Genomic DNA, 27,065 nt, shown 5'->3' on the forward strand with positions numbered 1-27,065 from the left:
TAGCTGTTCATTGTATAATTGATTTGGTTGCAGTATTTTCCAAAGCCTCATAATAGTGCAAATTGTAACTCATTCTCATATTGAAAACATATGTTTTTAAATTTCAGGATTAAAGGGTTTTGTTGCTCTCAATCTTTTTCAAATTTTTTTTGTAAATTTCTTTCAGATTTGATCAATTCAACAAGTTCCATCTGATCTGCAGTGAAACTGCAGTGAAACTCTGAGGTATCAGTTCATGATGAAAAGTTGATAATTTCAGCAGCCAAAGTCCCCCATGAATTCTCTGAACAAGAATCTCCAATGGCAGACTGTGTATGGGTCTGCACTGTTCACTTGAGAAAGAAACAATCTAGTGATAAGAAGATAATGATTTGCAACTGATTGACAAGTTGCCCTACATCGACCTTTAGCATTGAGTTGATCGGTGTTTAATTACAATTGTAGTAGCCATGACAAAAGAAATCATGGTCATACATACTTGAGCAGGATTCAAATCTATGACCTGATCAATGAACAGGCAATAATGAATATATCTTATCCACTAATGATAATGTTAATGATTTACAGAGAAAATAAGAGCTGGGACAAGAAGGTCCATCAGTGTTTGAAAGCAGTGACCAATCAGGTGCATCTAGACATATATATTGCCCTCCTCCTCCCCTGCCCTCCCCCTGCCCTCCCCCTCCCCTACTTTCCCCCACCTGTTCTCAGGCATAATGCTTGCCGACATTTTTACCTTCTTACCCGCCTTCGCATGGCGACGGTATTTCAACAAGATTTTGATCTCATCTCCCCCAACGATCATATCTGAATTATTTGTCATCATGGAGTCTTTTCATTGACTCTTTGGAGAGGGGGTGATCCACCCAGACGGGAAGTGCTGAATGGGGTAATACAGCCCCCTCTGAAGGAAGTCTCTAAGGAACCAGCTTAACTCCCTGCTCATACATTAATCTCCAGGGGTAACGAATTCAGAGATGCCATCTTTTCCTTACTAAAACATCTCTGAAAGAAGGAGAGATTATGTTGAACTGGTGGGAGGGAGAGAAAAACAACTGATTTAAGAGCATCATCCAATGAGTTATGCACGGGACAGGTCTTTGTGATCGCAGGAAACTATTGGAGAGGATCGTATTTGTGAAGAGGAACAAGGGGGGCTGAAATCTGATACAGGCAGCTTTGTGTCACCTCCTACCAGGCTGCCGTGGTGTACCCCGTGCTGGTCTTATCTCCAGTCCAGATCACCCGGCTCTCCGAGGTTCAGGAAATTACCTCGTTGCTGTTCTGCCTCATTAGCTGCATGTGACTCTGTGAGATGTGACTTGTGGTATCACATCAAATATTATAAGATATATGAGAAGCCATCCAATCTTACCTGTAAGCTAACTCTTTTCAGGTCAGTGTTTTGTAATCTGTACAACCACTGCAGGCACTCCTTTCTTTTCCAGTTCCTGTAAGGCTCCAAAAGAAAAAGCAGCCCAGATAGGCCCATTCACACATAAGGTGAAATGCCGTCGTATATCACGCCTTATGTCACAATGTGAATGCAAATACCTCATAAGATATCTCACAAAATACCATATTAATGGTTTTTGGGGTGGTACGTAAATCAAACTTCATGTGGAATATGCATGCAAGCTTTGATTGTGAATCACATCACAAAATGCCACCCATTGCACTACATTATATATTTCTTATGTGGCCTGATACACTTCCTGTCTACTCCCAATAGGAGATACTGTAAAAGTGGAAGTTTTTGGCGATGTTGAAATTTTCCTGCATTTCGTGCAACCAGAAACCTGCGCAATAGTAAAAGCACGCAAATATCTTTACTTGCCATATGTTCCAGTATTTGATGTTTTGATTCCGCGGAATTAAGAACATGCGAAACTCTTCTTACCTTGCCAAGTGCAAAAATTTAGTCGGGCGAAAATATCCTCTTTTACAGTATGCATCCAGTATGTGCAGTACCTTAGAGAGGTATACTTTAGGCTGAAAACACTGTATTACTTTGATAAGTCACTAATGAGAACAGTAACGACAACTTATCTTGGTATTGGTTGGATACCATGGTAATTCCACGGTGAATGCACCTCATGAAGCAAAGCTGTGCTCTTTCTGTCTCTTTCCATGGAACATATGTTTCTGCTCCATGTCTTATTATGACGGTGAAAAAAAAACTTTGATCATTGTCTTCTCAAAAAAAAAGAGAGAGAGATAGAGAGAGAGAAAGAAGAGAGATTTCCTTGTCTCTGTGTACAGAGTCAATGCTTCACTCTGTTGTGTTAACCTGCTCCATATGGGAACCTGGTGACCTGCATATTAAGTCTATGGGGATTTCAGAATTCAGTATGGAACGGGTTAACTAATTTCTCAGAGGCTATACATTGTACGTGTACCTTGCAGCTAAACCCTTTCAGTCCCATGGACAAACTAAATGTTCAAAGTCATTAAGACTTCAGGCCTATGATGTTCATGGGGTTAAGGCAGTCTAGTTTATTTCTGTATGTGTTGCAAATTTAATGCTGCCTTGTATGAGTACACATGAGTCTACAGTCTACATATCTGTTCCTATTCTGTGTCTCAAACCTAAGCCTTGCATTATGAACTTTGAACAAACTTATGAACACAATGGTGCAAAGATTAATAGGTTAACATAAGTTGTCGTGATATAGTTGATTGCCAAGACCTTGGAAGGCTTTTTAATTATGAAATTAATTGCACTAACTATCCAGCATTTATTCTTGAGAGAGTCATTAACATTGTCATTGCTAGTATCAATGTCATTTGTGTTAAAGTCAGTTGGGACTTTGAATCTGAGATGCCTGAAAGTGAAACATTGTTCTTGTAAGGGCTTAAAATTCATCTTCCATTAAGCCTAGTTAGATTTTGCTTGCAATACTTCAAAAGGGTCTACCAAGAAACTTGTCTGGCTGACACAATTTGCTAGGATAATGAGTATTTTGAGATCAAAAATGTAAAATAGTCTTGATTGTAATAATACAATTTTTATTCCTGAATTAATAATCGAGTGCCCTCCCCATTCAGTAGTGGCTAGGTAGAACATTACATGATGATAGATTGTGCCTTAGCGGTGATATTTCCCAATAACCTGCATGCAATTCACTCTCACACAAAATATTGATGCATACTGCCATGGACATACAGTTTGTATTTGTGGTCGATTATAAAACACTACATAGCAACCACGATCGCGTGTGCTCTGAGATCACAATACTTCTGGCATTCCTTTTTGGCTAGTATTTCACATTTTCATCGACACCCAAGTGGATTTGTTTATCACAACATTATTTCACACATTTCTTATGCATATGTGTCCATTTTAGAGCAAAAGTTGACAGTTTTTGCAGGCATGCAGAAACTATGATTTACTTTTAAGTGAGAGATGAGTTTTTTTATTCCCATTGCCAGAATCTGAAGATATTCAATAGATGAAGTTATTGCCGAGGTTCTGATATTGTGAAATATTATTATTTTCTTTTCTCTGAAATGTCAGGGTAGATGTATTCAGAGGTTGTGATGGAAAAACTAATTTTAAGAGATTGAGTTTTTTATAATTTCAGCATCCTTTTGTCTTCTAGTCCAGAACACACCAGCTTTGTGTTCCTTCAAAAGTAAAAGCACAAATATAGCTGTTGGGTCTGGACCAAGGAATGTATTACTCACTGAATAGTTCTCCAATGTGTCAGCTCAATCTTTATAACTATTTAGAGTTTGAAATTCCTGTATGTTAGGAGATTTTCAAGCAACAACCATCTTCCTGTTTACTTTTATAGATTTGATTAAAGAAGTTAAGAACAATATTTTTCTGTCTGTGATACATTTGTCACACTTCAAGATCAATGCCAAAGGTAAAGCCCTGGGTTATAGATTTGATCAAAGAAGTTAAGAACAATTATATTTTTCTCTCTGTGATACATTTGTCACACTTCAAGATCATTGCCAAAGGTAAAGCTCTGGGTTGTAACATGCTAATCCAAATTTCCTGTAGGTTGTGCACTATCGACCCTTTGCAGTTGCTGAGATATCTGTCATAGGACTTCTCTTGTTTAGCCAGTTCCCTTTGCCTGGCATTGAATCTAATCCATCATCAAATGTTGTCCAACCCACTGCACTTTTAACACGGACAATTACTCCAAATTTTGCACGATTGCTTGGTGTGATGCTGCCCTCAACGAATCACTTCCAGTGTTTGCAGCTCTACTGTTGACTGAACGGAAGAAGCTAAAGAGGGGTCAGAAATATTTCGGCCCCGCTCCATCAAGAACTCTTTATTTTATGGGTAATCCAATATCCTTTAGGGTTCTGACACTCCAGTTATGATTGTCATGGCAACGTACTGAGGTATTCTTACTTCTTATTGGACAGCATGACAGAATCACTCGCATTTTACAAGTGACCACCTGAAGATCATATGTGCTTTATAGTTTAGTTTAAATATCAACCATCCTTTATTTTCTGAAAAAAAATAAAAATACAGTGCTGTACATGATTCTAGATGTGCATCAGTAAATGGTGTGTTATTGCAGTAATAGGAGCATATACTTAGTATACTAATGTATTAAAAGGTAAAATAAAAGTGTCTATTCATGTCTTATACCCATGCCATGCAAGAAATATCATGAAGAAAAACCAGAGGCCTTGGTGTAATAAAATACCAGGTTTTAAGGCTTCGTGTCACTCATCTTAGATCACAAAACTAAGAAAGGACAGGAGAAATGTGTCTTTCTAGTCATCATTTCCAATCGTGTTCTGATGCCTTCCAAAGTGCTACAGAAATAACTAGCTCTAATTCAGCATGCTGTTGTAGACCAAATTTGTTTTTGCTCTAATTGGTGTTAATTAACATTATCATTTTCATATCATATCATATGCAGATTTATTCTTGAATGTGAATCCCTCAGCCCTCATAGATAGTTAAATACATTAATGAATATGGTAACGAGAATATGGTAATCACATGTAATTTCATGCATGTGATTTCCTACGTGGAAAAAAAGATGGAAAATAAATGTTATACAAACTTGAACTTGAACTTGAACGAGAGTGCTTTATATTATTGTTTTGATAAGGAGGCATACTAATCTCTGAGGAATAGAATGAATGAGAAATAGTAATTATGATAGAGATTATTGGTAGCAATTTGTAGAATGATGACTGCAAATGCAGCTTGAAAAATAAATGGAGATTTTGATAATTTGGACTGCATATAAGATCTTTATTAACAGAGGGTTAACCTTCTGCAACTTGAATCTAACAGCAGTACATCAAGCAATCTGTATTCTTTATTACGATTTCCTTCCAGGGAAGATTTTCAGTGGTTTTCTCACATATGACCGTGTTTCTAATATCAGACTCGGTTTTTCCCTGGCTCCAAGCCCAAATATCGAATTCCCAGATTGAGACCTGATAGTGCCAATTTGGAAAGGGATGTCTTGATATGCGTAATGGACCCAGTCAAATGGTTGCTAGGAGGGAGCCCTCTATGGGCAGGGAGGACTCGACGGTAATTAAGCGCTACAGATCGTTCGCAAGATGGGCCCTCCCATTGCGTATGCAACAAGGTCCTGAGCAACTCGAGTGCCGAGATGGAGAAGGTGATATGACTGGGCAAGCGTTCCGTTTAGGAATCAATCAGACCACCCAGTGTTGATAAAGACGGTAATGTTGGGAGGTGAATGACCTTCTTGTCCATGTTTCCCTGGTCAGGTGGTTCTGTCATCTTTCAAGTTTAAAGCCCTCATTCACAAAACATCATAGTAGGCTCAAGCAGAACAAGGAAACTCACATTCTCTTAAAGAGACAATTCTTGGTTGAACAGTATTTTTATAACCAAATTGCTGTGACATGGACTTGAAAACATGCTTTTATCCTTCCATCTGGTGAGCCTGAATATCTGATTTATCTCCTTTGCTTTTGTGACCACTTCTCAGCAGTCTTATATTAATCTTATTTATTACTGTTTATGTGGAAATTTTTGCCAATTTTGCATAACCAGAAGCTACCGTGAAAATAAAAGCATGCAAATATTTTTGCTAGTAATATGTACCACTACTGAATGTCTTGATGTGGAATTAAAGGTAGAGGATACCTTTTACAGACTTCCCAAAATGCAGCAAAACATTAAATATGAACCTCAGGGGACTTGTTTAGGCCACTGCTGAGAAATTTGGAAGTCAACAGTTATCTACAATTTGAATAATGCACAAAACTCAACTACTCAGTAGTTCTGTGTGTCAGCCACACTTAAGCCTTTTTGTTGCAGTCTTCTGTATTTTTTTTTATCTATAAACACAAATCTAAAAGTATAAGAGCTGATGTAATAACATATAGAGTGTATGGCAAGAATGTATATAGAAATGTTTGTAAGTTTTGATGAACTTTCTTCACAAAATATACATGATGGACACACATGCAGTGCATGGGTCTGCAAAGGTAGCCTAGTAAAGTACTGGAATTTACGGTGAGCCCCGAAAAAAATTCAATTCAAAATCTAACGATCAATAAAAATGTACTAAATGTTGCCTTCCACTTTCAATACTTAATGGGAGTTTCTAAAATGATACTCTCTTCAACATACCACTGTATTTATACAACTCTGCATTTAAGGCATGCAAATGGGATTCCCTACCTTTAAAAATATGTGAAATTCATGTTACCCAGCCCAGCGCAGAAAAAAAAAATACTCGCAAGAAAATATCCACTTTGACAGTATGCAATTTGTAGAAAATTCCTCAAATTTTTAAAGTATACCATTGTTAAAGCTCTTTATCATGCTCTTTTATTGTGAGTATAAAATTGAAGTGAATCATACTGAATTGAATCATTTTGATTTAAACTTGCCTTACATATGCCTAAGAATTCAAATTGATAAAGAAGTCTGACGTCCATGACAATTGTCTGACTTGCTAAATAGATGTCTTGTGCATTCACAGACACTCAGAAACCATCCACCTGTGAACAGTTTTCAATCTTGTGGTAATAGATATTTGGTGTTAGGTTGAAGTTTAATATGTGCCAGTTAATACTAAATACCACATCTAATTGAACAACAGCTAGAAGTTCTAACAGAAAAGGATACCCTGTATAGGAATGTTATCACCTGTAGATTCATGGTGGAATACCTTCTGATGTTTTTATTTCTATTTCACCAATCAAACCCCCTGCCACTCTGTATTTCTCTGATATACTATAACTCTCTCTTTCTCACTCCTATTTTCTCCTTGATTATACATTTGCTCTTTATATCTCTATCAGATAATCTCATCCATCAATCTTATCTTTCTATCTCTCTAGCTAGCTACTGTAAAAGTGGTTTCTTTCGCGGTGGTTTTATTTTCGCGCTTTTCGCGCTTTGAGGTTGAACCGCAAATTTAACATCACTCGAAAATGTTTTGAAAAGTCATGCGAAACTTAACATGCACACACAAAGATTCCACGCATTGAGTGTATTGATGGTCAACACTCACACACAGCGATACCGCGCAATGTAGGTACAAGCATGTTATAAAGTACTCGAGAGACGGGATTTCAGGTAAGCCTGCATTTTGTTTTAATTTCTATTTAATAAATAAAAGAATAATTGGATTATAATTTGGGTTTTCACGTACAAAATAACACAGTTTTCGCCGACTGTAAATTCACAGATTTTGCCAACCGCGAATTTAAACACACGTGATAAAGTCGGCACCAATGGAAACCGCGAAAGTATCTGTACGCGAAAGAAACCACTTTTACAGTATTAATATGTGTAGTTGTCAGTCTATTCTTCTCTCCATGTATCCGAGATAGAATGAGAGAGAAGAGGGTATAGAATGATGTGTTGTACAATGAAGCAAACTTTTGATTTGAGCCATACAACTTTCTTTCAATCTGCCAAGTACAATCATTTGCGACGACAGAGGAGAGAGAAGGTTTGTATAACATGAATACATTTCAAAACTCTTATGTGAATATCATTTGTGCAATGAAATTCACATGTCCATGTATTCAGTTGCATTCAAATATGAATGGTGCTTTGGGAATTGTTTGAATTTTCTGTCAGAATTCAGGGAAAAAAAGAATTACACAAATATAATTATAACAATGTCCTAATGGAAACTGAGTGGGATAAATGTGTGCAGCTTGAAGGCAATGGTTTTTGGTGGCATGATTGTTGTAATATGAGTATTTCTATACAGATATTGAAAAAGGTTTCTGAGGGGCCTGCAAACTATCCTTTGCTGCATGTAATGGTGTCTCACTTTAAAGGGTTTCTGCTTGTGAAGGGGTGTACAAGGTTGTATGACAGAGGTATAGTGTAGAGGGTTGGTGTACATAGTGGTTTAGAAGTAGAAATAGAGTGTGCATGATGACGAGATAAGCATTTCTTTTTTACTTCATGCAAATACAGTAAGTATTAAACATCATATCCTGCAACAAGTTCTGTCTAGCTATTTCATTTGTATTTGTACATGTATGCTATGGTCTTGTTAAAGAGCAAATGGAATATATCAACCTTTGGACAACTGTCTTATTTAACATGATTGATAGTGGGCACCCATGATCTTTAAGCTGTAGATGTATTTTGCAATAGAGATGATTTAAATGTGTGTGTGTGATGGTGGGTTCAACCAGGAGTATGGGAATCTGCATAGGCGCAATGCCTAAAGCTTTCAAGGTATTTGAAAAAACAAAATCTGCAATGCAAAGAGATAGGAATTGCACATTTCCTTTCTGGGTCAGTGCAACTCAAACCATATGTCCAGATGTACTTTATAACTCGGATGAAATCTAAACCAATGAAGCTCTATACTCATTGTGAAATATATATGTGTGTTGTTGTAGTATGAAAAGAACTCTCCAAGTAGATGCTAGTAGTATTCCCAATAAGAGTTCACTACAGCATCATAATGGAGAGTAGAATATCTCATCTATGGAAGGCTATTTGTAATCTTAATGATTTTTAGAACACTGACAGTAATGTGGCAATTTCAGGTTGTTAAAAAGAGAAATAATGCCCAATTGGAAAAATAAATCACTTCAGTAATATTCTCAGCAATGAAATATGTAATATTTCTTCATGTCCTGACCAAGAAAATCAAACCTTCCATATTTGGAAGTTGTTGTCACACACAAGAGTCTTCTCTGTTATGTTTACAGACCAATCAGACATCAAGAACTGATACGTTGAAGTATGCATATCGAGGGATATTAGCTAATTGGTCCACCAGGGGCCCGTTGCATAAAACTTGTTATCAGTGACTAGTTGTCATAGTTGTTATAAGCTGCTGAAATCCTTTCATCTGATTGGCTAAGAACAAATTTGTGACAGAAATGTTGCAATTGTCACTGATATAAGTTTTATGAAACGGGACCGAGCTGATTTCATAGGTCTAGAGAAACTGTTAGTGCTAGTAGAATGGCAGGTGTTCAAACAAGTGAAAAGTTTTTTTTCTACCTGTCTTTCTCTGTCGTCCCTTCATTCTTGGTAGAATGCAGCTGGCCCATCACCGCACGCTACGTCAGGCAAGCCGTGACCTCCGCACTATGTCCAATCGTCGAGATGGCACCGCCTCCGTCGCCACGCTCACTCCGATCGGCACTCCGACTGTGGCCAGCCAGAGACCCCACAACAGGTCGAGGTATCCGAAACTCACTTTTCCAAAAATGTTTTCACGCAGATTATATTTCCTCTCGATTATTCTCCCTCTATCCACAGCGTGATCAAATTCAGCATATTCCCTCTCAATTCACTGGATGTGGAGTGTGGCGTAAATATGATATATCCATTCCCACGGTACTTTACTCACTGGAAATATAGAGATACAGCTGTGTGGTGGTAAATCACGTCACGGCAGCACAAACAATTCCAGAGAACACTCATGGCATGTCATCCTTTTGTCCCCTCATTACCAAAGGAGGGTATTTCAATCCGCGTTTTATTATCTGCCTGGACTCGGTAATGATATCCACTTTAGTCGACTAGCGTTGTCCTGGTGTTTGGTGATGTGCGTTTGTGGCCGAGGTAGTGAAACAATCCATGGGCGAGATATAGACAGTGTCATTTCCTTTTCTGTCTCAGCTGGCCTTTCATCTCGCTGCTCTGGCTGTGCAGTCTAACGTGTGGGATTCATTATTTCTCACCTTTTGGTCCTGACTGATGAGCTTACTAACTTCCCCTCCTGGTCAGCAGTTGCACATTTTGTAGTTTGGGGGGGGGGGGGGGGAGGGACTTGGTAGAGAGCGTGGATTGCAGTTTCACATCCAAAGAACTGTGTTCAGTAGAGCTATAAAACAGAAGAAACAAGTGGCACATTAAGGTTTTGGTTTCATATCCTATGAAGACACCTCTGGAGACAAAGAGATTCTCAATGAAGCGATGCTCTCTGTAACCTTGGTCATTCAGTTTCCATCCTTTAGCAGTTGAAACAGAGGTAACAAAGTACACATTTTGACATCATGGCAGAGATATGGGTAGATATAAGGTAGATGGATGGAGAGAACGAGACACAATGAGAAAAGGAGGAGGAGGTGGAGGAAAAAAGATAAAGGAAGACTGTGGAGAAGAGAGCTTGAAACTATTTTTTTTTTATCCACAGCACTACAAACAGAAATAGTTTCATTTAAAGATGCATCTGTAATAACGTATATGATTTGTCACAATTTTGCAAAAATGCAGAGATCCACAAACAAGCATATGTTTTGCCTTCATGCTTGTAATCAGTTGACATACATTATAATAGCCTGAACTGTCAGGGTATGTGGTTGCCCCCCTTGTATATCAGAAGTCACTGCGTGAATGTGATATGATCCAAACGGTGTTATTCCAGTCAGATTGCTTTGGTGATTAACTTGTAACTGTGAGCATTAATGCAGTTCAAGGACGGAGTAGTACAACATTTTCCTGTCACTATATTAGCAAAGCTACCGGCACAGAAGTAATTATGATCCCGTTAGCCTGACTTTCAGACTCTGCCAACCATATTTATTGTCCCACTTGTCCGTGCAGTTTCACCTATATGCATCTGTCAGAAAATGAATTGGTTTGTTCATCTCCCAGATTAGTGCAAGTCAGGGCATTTCAGCCGTTCGTTAGAGGGTTATGCAAAGCCGTTATAAGTGGCAGTAATGGAGAAAAAGAAGAGTATCAGAAAAAATTAAGGCTGGTATACTAGTATCATACTGTGCTATATGTTTGCCAATTATGCCTTTTCACTTAGGGGTAGTGAAATCCTGAAACTAGCTGTCATTTTATAGCAATTTTTAGTCCATCTTATTGCAGTAAGTTGTAAAATAGTCATCTTATGGAACTGTCACATTGTTACAACTGGGGGGGTCTGTTAAACTTACATTGTTTGTCAAGTTTGGGAGAGGACTTACTTTCACAGCCTGAATAGTTTTGCAAGTAAAAGCTACATATATGCCTTAACATGTAAAGGATTATGAAAAGCTGGAGCATTCAGAAAATAGTGAGAAAAGGAGAATGTGTGACCAAATGGCCTGAAATCAAGAGAAATCTATGAGAAGACAGAGTGGGGTCTTATTTCAGACTGATGCATGTCATAAGGTTATCTTCCTTCGGAACAAGGAAAATAGGTCAAACATCCTTGACAGAAGGCTAGCATTGATACCAAGCATTAGGTAGTGAGGGTCAATGAATAGCTACGATTTCCCAGGGATTTGAGATAAAGTGGGTTAGTGGCACTCTCTGCACACACACACACACACACACACACACACACACACACACACACATACACATTAAGCAGGCCATGGAGCTCTCTATACCAGTTCTGTTTCCTCTACGTAGGCCAATCAGTTTGAGCTCCACACACAACAGCCAATGACAGGAAACTTGAATTGTTTAATGGACAGGTGATTCAGTGGTTTAAGCAGTAATGCTGATAATAGTGTTATGCTTATAAAGTTAAAGGGATCTTATAGTTTTGGTTGAGACCTAATTTCAGGTTTCTAACATTTTTTGATGAGATAATGAGAAACCTCTTATGAATTATGAAAGAGCATGTAATTCTATGAGGAATTCAACGTTTATTTCATGAAAATTGGTTTTGAAATGGTTGAGATATCCAAAAAAGAGCGATTCTAATAAAGTGTAGGACCCACACTTTATTATGATCGCTTTGTTTCACTTTGTTTTTGGAGGTTTCAGTCATTCCAAACCCGATTTTTATGCCTCCGCCAACGAAGTGGCCGGAGGCATTATGTTTTCGGGTCGTCCGTCCGTCCGTCCGTACGTCCGTCCCGTTTTGTTTTTGTCGATATCTCAAGAACCGTGTGGTGGTTTTGCCTCAAACTTGGTATGAGTGTATATCCTGGGGGGATGATACTTTGTTTGGATTTTAGGGTCATGGGGTCAAAGGTCAAAGGTCAGGTTATTTTGTGAAAAAAATGTTGAAATTTCATGTTTTTCTCCATATCTCGTAAATGGTTCAAGGTATCTTCATGGAACTTAGTATATATGCATGTACCGATGGGCAGTGATTATCTAGGGAAGTTGGGGGTCATGGGTCAAAGGTCAGGGGTCAAAGGTCAAGGTCAACTCCTCAAAATATCACTACTTTCCTTATATTTATGCAATGCCTGAAGGATTTTTTTTTAACTTGATGTATGCATGTATAACCCAATATATATTCTGTGGGAAGTTTCTTGCCAAAAGGTCAAAGGTCAAGTGAAAGTGCTAAATTGCACTTCTTCCTCCATATCTCAAAAGTAACTCAAGGTATTATCATGAAACTTACATATTTATGCATGTTCTACCTAACAGTGATTCTCTTTGGAACTGTGAGGTCAAAGGTCAAAGGCCAGGTTTAGATAATACTATTTTACCATTTGATACTGAAATTATACTTTTTCTCAATACCTTGAAAATTACTCAATGCATAAACTTATAAAAGGGTCAAAAGTCAAGTAAAAATCATCAGTTCCCCCAAATACCTGCACTCTGACGTTTTAATCATTCATCCAATTGAACCTAGTTCTACGAAAGTGAACATTCAGCACATTTGTGGCAAACCTGTCATTTTGATATTTTGCCAATTGTGTGAAACTGTCATCACACATTGTCAAGACATTGTACTATAGACCTATTAGGAGAACCATGCATTATGGCGGAGGCATACACCAGTCGCCGTAGCGACATTTCTAGTTATCAAATAAACTTTGAATTCCTCTTTAATGGTATGCTCTGTACTATATCATAAGTGTTTCTTTGGCATCTCGCAAAAAGTTAAAAGCCCAATTCTCATCTCCACCAATACTGTGCCGTCCCTTTAAATGACTCATTAGCTCTCCATAACAAGGGTCTTGAATAGATTAGAAGTAATGTTTGTTTTTTCCAGCTCTAAATGTGTGACTTTTATATCAAATGTATAATATTAATATCAAAACCCAAAACACCAGTTTGCTTGATGCTTTATGAATGCATATTAAAAAGTTCATATTCCAGGGCTTTCTAAGCACTGGAAAAGGGTTCGACTTAATTGATGACCACAAAACATTGTTGATTATATGGAACAAAAAATTAATTCAAAATGACAAAATACTTGGTAAAGGCCATACAAGGTTATGTAGGAGGCACCCTGAAGATCCAATATTTGGAACTATAATGGATGCTTCAAAATGTGAAATTATCTATATGCCAATAAGTAATCAGTAGTGGTGTTCATATGTGTTTGTATGAAGAAATTACAATTTTGTATTAAAACAAGAAAGCAATTTGCAGCAAAAGGAGCTGTTGTGGTTAAATGGATCAGACCATGTTATGTCAATCATCAAGGTCCCCAGTTCAAATACCCTGGCTGCAACGGCACATCATTCTCATTGCAGGGTTCTTCGGAGGGGACTTTAAACCTTTGCTCGTTTGGTTGCTTGCTAACAAGCATTCATCACTTCCTGGCATCCATTGCAGTCACATAACGAATCAATTCAGTTCAAATCAACATAGTGTACTCGTCACCTTATGGTTTTTCTTTGTGTACATGGTGTACATGGACGATAAAGAATAAGATTAATAGTGATAAAAAATATTGTCTTGTTTACCAAGGGTAACCTTTTAAATGGTTTTAGCGCAGTTTTATTTTTCCTTGAGTACCCTATCATCATTATGACTCAATTTTGGCAGGTTTTTCATTTAGATTCCTAGAGGGACATGGTAGGTAGAGCAGTATATCCTGATATGTACATATAATGGGTTTTGACCCTACCATCTTCTGTTCTAAGAGTTTGTTACATTATTCCACAGTAGCACTGTGGTATTCTCCATGTTGTACACAAAGGGTTCATGTGACTTTCAACAGGCTTGGAACTGTGAACAATTTGACTACCCTGCATTCAATCAGCTCAGTTTTGTTTGTTATTGTTACAAAAGATACAAAAGATATGTACAAAAGATTTATTGGTGTGTTGTTGTTTTTTTTCAGTTAAACAGAACAAAGTTCAAGTTCAAGTTCAATTTTCTCTGTAAAAACACACAGGGCATTAAAGTGAACATATGCACATTTTGACTCAGCCAGAATATACATTACACAACGTCTTATGATATAAAAGCAGCCAGATTCAAATGGAGTCTGTCTCCGTGGAATCTCTCTCAGGGATACAAGGATGGTCCACAAGTTTTGCGTACATGTCGCATCATACCACCAAATTTTGAATGAATTGATAAAGTTGTGAAACCTCAGCACCAAAGGAACACTTGTGATGATGTTAAACCAGGTCAATTTTTCTTTTTCCTGTCTCCTTGTAGTCAGGGATTAAAAAAAAAAAAGGATAGATATTATCTGCTCTTCAATAATTTGTTTCAAGTTACTTGTTTGACCCATGATAACTCAAGAAGTAGTTCAATATTCAGAATTTCAAGCATTATATGAAGCCTAAGCACCAAGGGAATAGTTGTGATGATATACCAGGTCAATTTTTCTTTTTCCTGTCTCCTTGCTTGTGAAGGATTAAAAAAAAAAGACTGATATTAAGGTATCTGCTCTTCAGTAATAAGTTGCAACTTACAAATTACTTGTTTTGAGCCTTGACAACTCAAGAATTAGTTCAATATTCAAAATTTCAAGCTGCATAAAGGCATCTACAATTTGTCATAATCTTAGAAATGGAGAGAGACTAATGACCTAAGACTTTACCTTGCTCAGTGACCCGGTAAACTCGGCAATCATCTCAGATATAACCATGTCCAGATGTTGACCAGGAAGAGGTCCATGTAGCTCTCCAATCTTTGGTGCCAGAGGATGCCAACTTAGGGCAGGTGCGGGCGCGGGTGTGTTCCCCTCAGGTTCTGCCGGGCTTTTAGCTCTTCAGAGATACCACAAATTCAGTTGGTTCAGACCATCTGGATGAATAAAGAAGAGATATGTCTCAGTTATCTGCCTTGGGCCATGCATGGAATGGTTTCTCTCCTAATGCATGCTAAGTTTAATTATTTCTTGCTGGATGTTTCACGGAAGGAGACAACTCAGGAACATGAAGCCCTGATCGTGGAAAGCCTTGGAATGTGATCGGGGGTGAAGCAGGATCACCGCTTGAGTTCACAATCTCCTCCGCACATGAGCTGTGTCTTTTGGCATTCTTATCTGTCGAGAGGACAGGGGGTCAAAAAGATTTATTGTTAATTAGCAATTGATTTCCCGGATAGTGCATGTTCACAGAGTCACAGTGATAGCCTACTTACCGAGATTTTGTAAACTTGTTGGGAATTATAATTGGCCAGTTTCTCATTCAGCAACATCATACCAGTGGGAACTTGACATCCTAAAGCTGTCAATGTCATACTTTGGATGTATGATATATCGAAATATTGACATTGCTCAAAATAAGCTGATTTTGGCATTTGTTGGACATGGATACATTTGAGACAAGGTGGCACAGAAGCTGCAATGTGCCATACATGTACTCTCAGGGTAATCTTGCTGTGGATCTTCTCTAAAGCATTAATTTGTTCTCTCCAAATCTCTCTTGGGTCTGTCTGTTAATTGCATGTATATATGTATGTCTTTATGTCCATTTGTCTATCTGTCTGCATGTATGTATGTATGTGGGTCAGTCTGTCAGTCTCAGTTTCTCTTTACCTGAATTCCCAGTTTGTATAGTCTATGTCATCTTCACTTCTATCCATATAGTTTCCATCTCCTTATCTCTGTTATAACCCTCTTCCTTGTTTGGCCCACTCATTTACAACTTCCCTCGGGCGGTGTGAGTGAACTATCAATGTAAAATGTTATAATTCTACCCCCAGTTGATACTATTAAGATCATTAGATGCTAGTTAAGATATAGGACAGAGTTTTCGAGATACATGGAGATACTGATCTGGCGTTGCTGTAAGGCGGTGTCATAGACTTAAACGAAAACTGTTGGGAAGGCTTGCATCTTTCCTTCAAAACTTTCATGCACTTTCCTCCGGGACAGCACATTTTCATTTTGATGTTTCCTCTACTTAAAGCGCATGTCACTTTTTATGATGACTCACTCGCAATCTAATTAGATACCTTCAATAGGTCATCGTTTCCATCATAGATCAGAGGGTGGCGAGTTGTCGCTATGATTTAACTCGGGATGGCTGGTGTCGTGGTTATTCATCCTCTGCGCATCACGTGTGGACTCATGCAAGCCATGTGCCCGTGGGATCGGAGGGGTTGGAAAGTATCAGTCTACAGACGCAGGGGTGTCATTAATGAGTGCCAGCCTCTTTACTCAAAATAAAGGGGGAAAATAAGGAGGGGAAATTTCAGCTCTGTTTCTTCTCTTTCAGAAAAGTTTCAGAAACTTACAAAGCATTTATCAGCAGCCTGCATGTGGTATAGCTAAAAATTTGGCATTTTTGTGGAGCAAGTATATTTTTTTTCCCCCTATTGGAATAAGAGATAATATGTGCATCGTAGATAATAAAATTTGACAGAGAAAGACAGTACAGTTTCCTTTTGTTTCCACAAGTGGATTTCTGACTGGAAAGAAAAAGGTCAGTGCTACATTGTCATTATTTGTTGAAAGCTGTGAAGGAGAAAGATGTTATATGCTTTAACTTACTCGTTCTTGGCTTGCCTTGCTTAAGTTTATAAGATTTCTTATGTTGCTGCTGGCACAAGAAAATACAATATTTGTGTAGTGTTTCAGTGAAGAAATTAACATACAAAAAGTTTTAAACGACTTGAAGAAATATGAAAAAAGGTACTTGCACAGTGATTGTTTCTGTTGACATGGATCTTTGCTCATGACTGATAATGGTTATGAATGCTTTACAATTTGGGAACTTTAACATGCATTTTAATTTTGCAAATCTTGCCTCTCACAAAATTCCTGAAATCAAAATGCACACTAACATTCTTGGGTCTACATTAATATAGATACAAGAAAATCAACCCAGAAGACATAATTTTAAGCGTACTGGACTATCAACCCATGCAACTTCTTGTGGGTTTTTTGATGCCAGGTCACAGATTTGGCAGTGTTCTTCTTCTTGAGGTGTTTCCTAAGTGAAGCTCAGACAATGCTCTCTGATTCTTACTCGTGTAAATTTGATTAAAAGAGGTCATCTGTTGGTGCACTGTTTGCAGCCTTTCATCAGAGTCTTGCGGGCATTCCATGAGGGTGTTACGCAGCAGAATTTGCACACCTTGAATCTTACGGCGTCTCAAAATTAGCCTCAGTCAGGAAAAAGGTGAAGTTAATGAATCCATAAATGACCCTCGTTCCATCCACTAACCGGCCTTAATTCAATTTGCGAAGCTGTCATCACAAAAGGCAGGTAAATCTGAAGCCTTTTATGTCATAAAAGATGGACAGATACCTCCCTAAGTATCCCTGAAGTGATATCATGAATGAAGAGACTACCTCTTAAAGGGGAAATCCAGTCCAAATATAAGATCGTCTGATATTAGCAAGAAAGAGTAAAATATTAGGGGTTCAACAGTAAAATTTTAATTGAAATTGGGTGAAAAATAAGGAAGTTATGACATTTCAAATTTTTGCTAATTTTTCAGGAAACAGTTCTTGAATGGTCAATATGAATATGCAAATGGCAAAGTGAGCATGTCATTCTCTCACAACTTGCCATATACAAGTTGTAGTTTGTACATAAATTTTGAAATTTCCAGATTTTCATTCAAACGCAATTATGCCCAAGGCTCAAATCCTGGTATATCTAACTGATCACTATTCTGAAGTTATTCAGCAAGGAATAATATCATGTTTTAGACTTCAATGACAGAAACATTGAATTTTTGTCATTTTTTTTTTTTGTACATGATGAATAGAAAATTGTGAGGGTATGACATGGTTAGCTCACTCATTTGCATATTCATATCCACCGTTGCATATTCATATCCACCGTACAAGAATCATGTTTGCAGAAATTAGCAAAACTTCAAAATGTCATAACTTCCTTATTGTTCATCCGACTTCAGTCAAATTTGTATCATTGAACTTGAAAGATTTTACTCTCTTTTTTTTTTTTTCCAGACTAACTTATATTCGGACTGGATTTCCCCTTTAATTTTGTTTCTTAGCTATACATCAGGTGATCAACTTCAAGTTAAAGGGTGTCTGGTCGAGGTGAGGATTTAGCTTTTAACGTTTTGCGAGATATTCAGAAACCACTCTATGAGATGTCAAAGAGCGTGCAGTTCTAAGGGGTATCAGAAGTTTATTTGATGAAATTCGGTTTTGAAATGGCTGAGATATCCAAAAACAAGGTGAAACAAAGAGATCCTAATAAAGTTGTGGCATGTCGCCTTTTATTATTAGCACTTTTTTGGATATCGCAGCCATTTGAAAACCAATTTTCATCAAATAAACGTTGAATCCTTCTTAAAATTACATGCTCTTTCATATTTCATAAGAGGCTTTTCATTATCTCACTTAGGAATGTTCAAAACATGAATCCCCACCTCAACCAGTACTGTACAGTCCATTTAAAGTCATGAAGCATTTGTTTATGTTTTTTTTTTCTCAGCAGCAAAACCTTTACCATCAGCTTGCTCTAATCCCTCATATACAGAAGATATAGATCAAAAGACAATGAAATATTGCAGTCATGTTTTATACAAGTTTCCTTGTGAAAAATGCAAACACACACACACACACACACTTTATGAGCTGTGTAGTCTACATTTGATACAGCATCTCAGATAAATGTATCCTAAATTTTCTAATTACAACCAAAGAGACTGTCACTCACCTTTAAGCATATAGGTCACAGATAATTTAAGAGGTTAATCTCTTCAAGGTTTAAAATCTGAATGTCTACTTGCTTGATTATTGATCAAAGTTTTGTTCTTTTAATCTTAATTTTGGGTTTATATGACCTCGTTGATTACTTCATTTGTGAAGTACTTGATAATTTATGACGTGCAGATTAAGCTTGTTACAAGAGGTCATCTTGTATCCGTCGGCAATCAATGGTGATTTGTAGAGAGGGGTGTGTGATTGAAGATTTCCACGACCAAGTCACTGGCATAAACATTTGTTTAGAACTGTAGTCCCATATGTGAAAAATTGTGCGGGTCATTTATTAGGTGACCTCAAGATAAATTGAAAGATACTGTCCAATCTTACACTCCCTATGTCAGACAGAAAAGGGGAAAACTCTGGTTATAATTCCTCAGATGAATGCTGGCCAAGGCCTACAAATCATTGCCAAATATCTGGCTAATCATAGAAACTGGAGAGTTTATGCAAGCTCTTCATTAAAAGGTGGTTTTGACCAATCCCCCCCCCCCCCCATAAATGCTAGCCAAGGCCTACAAATCATTGCCAAATATCTGGCTAATCATAGAAACTCTAAAGAGTTTATGCAAGCTCTTCATTGAAAGGGGTTTTTGACCAACCCCCCCCCCCCCCCAAAAAAAAAAAAAAAAAAAAAGAGTTTATCTCAAGTTGTCACAAACAGGAAATTTTCTTGATCTATACATATCAAATGAAAAGAAAAAAAAAACTTTAAAAGACTGACTTTAAGCCAATATGACAAGGCACAGGAATTTAATTCATTAAATCTTCAGAAATATTGGACATAAGAAAAGTATAGATTTTGGTGCAAAAATCAAGTTAGCATTAATAGGACATATACATCTTTAAGGCAAGACAAAAGATATTAGCCATGTTATGCTCTGGTGTGGATGCAAGAAAGGACCAGTCTGAAGCAATGCTAAAATGAAGACAAGGAATGCTATGGGTAATCAGGCTGTGATGTCATTAGTGACATCACAGGTAGTCACACTAAAATATCTCTGGAGAGATAACTGGATGATATCACACTAAAATATCTCTGGAGAGATAACTGATATCACACTAAAATATCTCTGGAGAGATAACTGATATCACACTAAGATATCTCTGGATAGATAACTGATACCATGGTGTATATTTCACAATTAATCTGATCACACTCTATAAATGGCTATCCCCTGCAGACAGAATTTTTAAGTTGTGCGTAGATCATTAAGGAGCAAAAGGTGTTAACTCCACAGATTATATACATTTGTAACCCCTTTTCTGATTTGAACCGAGAACAGACTCACCATATTTTGGGAGAGAAGTCATTGTTTGTTTGGGTTTTTTTTTTTCAGTTTCTGAAAGATATGTACAATGTAAAGTCATACATATTGCATAGTAGACATTATGAATACTCACCACATTAAAACATATTTTCCCCCTCCATATCAATTAAGTACAGTGACCTTAGCAAACCCATGTCTTCAATTCAGGTTTCCCCCAGTGCCTTCCAGGGTCAGTGCAAGAAAGGCAGCTTGAGTTAATTTTTTCACGTCTGCCACTGACGTCATTCCATGACTAGCCAGTATAATGAGCAGAGAAGCAGATTTGCCGAGTAGGTGGACGATAAATCGTTTTCAACTTGCGCCACGGAAGAAGAGCAAGTTAAACAGTCATATTGGATCTCCAGCTGATATAATTATCTCTTCAAAGGAATTCTCGGTTTCCATGTGAAATGCTTCTGTTTGTTTCTGAATTACGCAGATCACTGTCGTAGCATTCATATCAAATTGATTGATACCGTGATCCCCACTAAAGGTTAAAAGCCATAAATACATATTAGATTACCTAATCAAATATATATGCCGACAAACGTGTAGCATGACTCATGAAGGCAAGTAAAAGGGTTTCCATAGATATCAGATGTAGGAATCCAACCCAATGTCAATGTTTGTTACTTTGAGATACAAGATGGTTCATTTGCCAAAGGCTTTGAGACTTGCTATATTTCCTTTTTTGATAATACCTTCTATTTGATGTATCCTATCAATCTAAGTACAGTTACCTTAACTGCAAATATAGTCAGATGTGATGTCATACATGATCTCAAAGTAAGTAAGGGTCAGAGTATAAATTTGATTTCCTCAGAGTTCTTTGAGACAGAAGTGATAACTATTTTTCTTCAAAGGGAAATAGAGCTAATTTCATTTAGAAATGCCACAAGCCACCCATTGCTTTGTTTTCTATGCACTCATAGACAGTGTGGTCCTGTACTGAACTGGTAGATGGGTTTTATCACCAAGGGCTGAAATTTGAAACATTGCTTTGTCATCTATCAGCAAGTGAATTTGATAATAATGATAAAGCAATGCACTGAGCAATTGAACATTTCATTTGCCTTGTAATCATCAAATAGAGGGGATTCTCAACCTTCCTTCTTTTCTTGTAATATCTGCTTCTTCTTTTTCTTTTCAGTCTCCTTCATTTTCTTCTAATTCTCCTCCTTCTCCTCATCCTAACTCTACCTCTTTTTCTCCTTATTGTTCTTTGTCTTCTTTTTCTTCGTCTTTTCTTCTGTCTTTCATCCTTCTTTTGATTATCAAGCTATCCTTTAATCCATTCCCCCTTGGAAATGTGGTTGGCCCTGTACAAAGTCTACGGGATTTGAAGATCTCGTAGGGAGCGGGGCAGCTCACTTTATCCAGTAGGACTTTCCACATTGTGATAGAATATTGCCTGGATTCAAGTGATGGTCACAACAAGGTTAACTAATAACACTCACCAGATACATGAACCTGTTACCCCCTGTAGTCTGACTCATTCCTCCTCACATTATATGAATCCATGGCGATGAAACGTATGTCCCTCCTTTATCCAATGAAACAGTACAAAATGATCAAGATGGCATAAGTGATGAAAAAGTTGTAGAGAAAAAGGTTAACCACTATAGTGAGAGTGTTGAGTGGGAGCACACAATAACTAATACAAGCAACTTAAGTTTCTAAACAGGTTGACCCCCAACCCAAGCTACTTCCCCTACCTATCTCCACCCCTCACCTCTCCTATACCCTCCTGTTGTTTTATGGCCTGGTCCATCAGCCGGCCCTGCCTCGGACAGGAAGTCCTCATCTCACGACTCCCCATCGTCCAAATTATGAGGGCTAATTCGATGACAAACTGGACCAATGAGTGACAAGATGTGCATGTGATTAGCATAGCCGTGACGGAGCTTGTGTTTGTCAGCATCTAGCTACACATAAGTTTCAGAGTTTCACTTTTGAAAGGTAGTCATCTGTAATTAGATAAAGTTTAAAACATAAGTCAGAAAAGAAAACAAGATATTAGTCTAAGGAATTATTTGCTTTGTTTCTTTGTAACCCTTTCATTTTTCTTTCTTTAGAACTTGACATTGATGTTGCAAAGTGAAACAAGGAGTTAATGAATGTTTTTTATTATCATTTCTTGGAGAGTGATTAACAAATATTGTGTGACAAATGCCACAATATTTCTTGTGTTTTTGAATGAATGAAAACTGATCGGCTTCATCACTTAGAAATCTGTCCTGTTACAGACCAGGATTAAGTCATGAATTTTGATCAAATGTTAGGCCAGGTAAGCATTTTACACCCTCCCCATGCAATATCCTCAGATGTACATGTGTGCAGCAGATTTAAATCATCATTAAACATTTCACCACCTCATGTGAGTGCAAGTTGAATTCATTGCATCCTATGATTATAAATAAAGGATTACAGTGAGAATAGTATGAACAACTTTTTTTTTGTCTTATCGAATGCACACAATTTTTCAGTCAGTTGTAAACAATCAGCTCAGTCATCACAGGTATGACATGTGGATGCTTTCTGAAGAAAAAAAAAATCAGTAAATATAAGATCAATTAAATACTTTAAAAACACCTGTCTATTTTCTTCTCAGTACATGATGAGCTATATATACAACAGTACAGCATGTTATGATGTAGCAGTACAGTGTATGTAACAATTCAATAATCGTGAACAATTCTTATAGCTAAAATAAAATGAATGCATGCAGGAATTGGAATGGCGTCCAACAATTCTGATCTTTTCCTCTTTTCATCTTCTTTCGTTTTCTTATCAAACCAAGGCAGAAAGATAGTGAGAGCACTGCTGGAGACAGAATTGACTTTTCACAGACAACAAACAAATCAAAAAGTTTGTAACTAGAACATAAAAATTGATCACATGATAGCTGTATATCCACCATACTTACAGTGATTCCCCCTGATGTAAAACCGCTTGCAGATCTAATCACCTACGTCTTCACATGTGACTTTCCTATTTCCTCATTCGTGAAAAAGAGACCACATTAAAAAAAAAGTGAAGTCAACATATTCCCACTTGCAGTGTTTCGTGTCGGCTCAGCAGTGTTTCAGCAACCGTCTGTCTATCAGTCAACTGAACCAGTTCAACCAGACTGCAGTTGTAGATGAACTTAACAATGAAGTAGGTCATGGGATCCCTAGGATTGACGTGTCTATTATATTCATCATACCCGCATTTAGCTTTAAGTGCATTTATTGCTTTTACATGCTCTTCCCAATATCTCTTCATGGTGCAGTCAAGAGATGTGAAACATGATAGGGATTTCCAAATAATGTTTTGTTGTGCCAAAGAGCTCTGAGATGGGTTCATTGTCAGTCTTGGCTCAGAAAAGTGTTGTTGCTAAGCCCGTCTGAGACCAACAGCCAAGATTTGACTTTAATTTGGTGTCGTGTCTGCAAGTTACTGCAGGAAATGCTGAGAATTTCCTCTAACACATTTTACTGTAATTTAGTCTTTCTCACCACATACTAGACATGGTACATGTTGTATGTTATGATGTTTTTTTTAATGATGTCAATCACTTCTCAATGCTCCTTTCAGACAAATTGTAGAAGATATCAGAAGTTGGAAATTGCACACTGCAGGAATAATGGTTGAAACGTGAAGTCCTGTAACCTGAAGGATGTGGAAATTGATCTTTATACTATGTATATTTTTTGCAGTAGGTAGTTCATGCTATGTCTCAATATTTTGAATTGACATTGAGTACTTCAAGCCCCAGTTCAGAAAAAAACCTGACAGTGAATTTCTTGTAAAATTTCACTTTTTAAAGGAAGAGTTTGGCAGCAGTAAATCAACCATGAACATTTTAGTTGTTCTTCAGTACTTTAAAGCCAGAAATTTTTGCATGCATGAAATTTTCACAAATTTTGTGAGGAGCCAAGATTTTGTGAAATTAAACTGCAAGCAAAAGTTCTTGTCTACACTATATCTGCACTAGATGCCAGTAGCAATTCGCGAAAATTTCATGCCGCAAAAAAAAAAAAAAAAAAGGCTGTCAGCTCCAATTTGTCAAAATTTCATTTGACAAATATTTCTGGATTTACAGTAACACAAGTATGATATTTAGACAATCAGACTGAGTACTTGTGAGACATTCCACGTTCAGAAGTGAATTCAGGATCGATATGTGCTGTCCACTTTTAAGGGAAAATTAAGTGATTTTCCACTTTGCATTACGATATAGAGTGCATTTGTGTCGTGGGAGTCAATATCTAATTGTTTAAGATTTTAAATCAAATTAATGAATCTTGCATCAAGTTGTTTCAATTGCACTAGTAACAAATTGCCCTTCATCTTCATAAGGAGATCAGAATCATCATGACTATGAGATGAAGCTCAGTAGTCAAGTGGGCATGATGCCTATCCTAGCAATCAGGAAGTTGTGAGTTTGAATTCCACCCGAGTACGTATGCCCATGATTTTTATCATCATGGTTATTACTCAAAACTGTGAGTAATTAGTGTTTATGTAGATGAAGGGTAATTGATTGATCAGTTGCGATACAAAGTGTTTTCATTGAGTGGCATAGTTCATGAAAGGAAAGAAAGAAATCAAAGACAGGTATGCAGTCAGTTTAATAAGGATTGGCGGGAACATACAAGTAGATCTAGAAATGAATACATAGGATGAAGAAGATAGTTATATGTATGTAATCCCATAAGCTTATTGTATCATTAAGACTAGCATTTGTGGTGATTTTTTTTTTCAAACAGTGATGTAAGGTTACATCCTAGTGACCTGGTCATCTTTTCGTAATGACATCATTGCGCAATGCTGTCCATTGGTGGTCAATCTCAGGACCTAGGCCGGTCAAGAGAGTGCATCCTTGTCCAGATAGTGGACATCCTGTAGGCAGGTGTAGTGTTAGAATGTCAAAGATATCCAATCTGGATGACCAAGGACTTGGTTGCAAGGCCTGTGTTTCTTTACTATATCCAGGTTTGGAAGAGATTTTATCAGTTTGGTTTAGGTTGTGCCAGTAAAAATACAGTGTTGTCATGTATTCGTGTTTTACTACTGAAACCTAAGGTTGTCATGATTGTACAGGCCTAAACAGGAAGTTGTAGACTGTTTTGGGATGAATACACTTTTGATATGCACGCCTGCTGTAATATACATTGTTGCAGAAAAACAGAAAGCTTGGCTGAGACTTACCCGACATAGCAACACTTGATGCATGCACTCTGGGTTCCAAGGTTTGAAGTGTAAGCCTTATGAGCAGATATCCATTGCTTTGAATTCAGCAGTGAATTTGTATATAGTATGGTGTATATTGTAGTTTTATAGTGACTCTTATACTGTTCAGACGACAGATTGTTAAGTTTATATATTCATACTTAATGTACATCAACAATGACCAAGTTGCTTGGTTATATTCTTCTCTTTCAAAGTCAAACCAGTGCTAGGGATCATCATCTTGACATACTAGCCTTTAAATTCTCTTGGCACAGCTAGATTCTGACAAGTCCATGAATGCATCATGCCCTAGATAATGAACATCCTCCTACCCTATATGTTGTTCATAGCAGTGCCTCCAAAAAAACATCAATATGCTCCCCCCCCCCCCCTTCTTCTTTATGAAAACTTTTAATGAATCTTTACCTGGTTTTGATTTGAATCTTATCACGTATAATATGTCTCTGATTATACTCACAATAGTGAAGTCACATAGATTTTGTTGCGTGCCTTTGACAAAACAATTTCAGTATTTTGTATTTACTTCATATCTTCCAAATGTATTGTCATATTTTCAGCTATGTATTGCATGTGTTTATATCTCTGTTCTTGCCTCATTATTATATTTCATGTCTCTCTTAATCTCTGATCTCTCACACTTTATGTCTTTTCATTCTTGATATCTCTCCCTTAATTACACAATCTCTCACACACTATCTCTCTATATCTCTCACACTTACTACAGTGTATTTCTCTATATCTCTCACTCACTTACTATCTCTCTATATCTCTCACTCACTTACTATCTCTCTATATCTCTCACTTACTATCTCTCTACAGTATGTCCCAAAAAAAATTACAACGGGGCCCTCCGCAATGATATCTTTAAAAATAGTGAATCAATCTAAATACAAATTCAGGGTATGAAACTATAACTCATTGCCCACATCTTACAGAAAACCCCATTCGATTTGCTTCAGTGGTCAAAGAGAAATACGGAATTTTGTAGAGGATGTCGGGAATCTCTTCTGTCCAAGTTCTGTCTATTGTTCACACACAAGATCATCGAAATGCTAAACTCGGAAGAATCTGATTCATGACATGCTTTACAACAATCCACATTTCTCTGTGACCGCTTAACCAAATCGAATGGGGATTTCTGCAAAATAGAGCTAAAATGTTATATTTCAAGACCATGAAGTAGCATTTGAAAAATTTAATCATATTGGGCATTATCAATGCGAAAATCTTATTGTAATTTTTTGGGGGACATACTGCAGTAAGTCGCCCC

The 27,065-nt window shown here is 37.4% G+C and overlaps 1 protein-coding gene across 1 annotated transcript in view; it reads left to right on the forward strand.

Annotated features, from left to right (window-relative positions):
- LOC140245448 (epsilon-sarcoglycan-like) overlaps window positions 1-27,065 on the forward strand; it is a 107,774-nt gene that overhangs the window by 67,659 nt on the left and 13,050 nt on the right. Inside the window, exon 9 of the mRNA XM_072325027.1 lies at window positions 9,495-9,644. Within this exon, the coding sequence (XP_072181128.1) occupies window positions 9,495-9,644 (150 nt within the window). The remainder of the gene's footprint in view (window positions 1-9,494; window positions 9,645-27,065) is intronic.

The sequence above is a fragment of the Diadema setosum genome, chromosome 22 (assembly GCF_964275005.1).
Source record: "Diadema setosum chromosome 22, eeDiaSeto1, whole genome shotgun sequence".
Classification (NCBI taxonomy): Eukaryota; Metazoa; Echinodermata; class Echinoidea; order Diadematoida; family Diadematidae; genus Diadema; species Diadema setosum.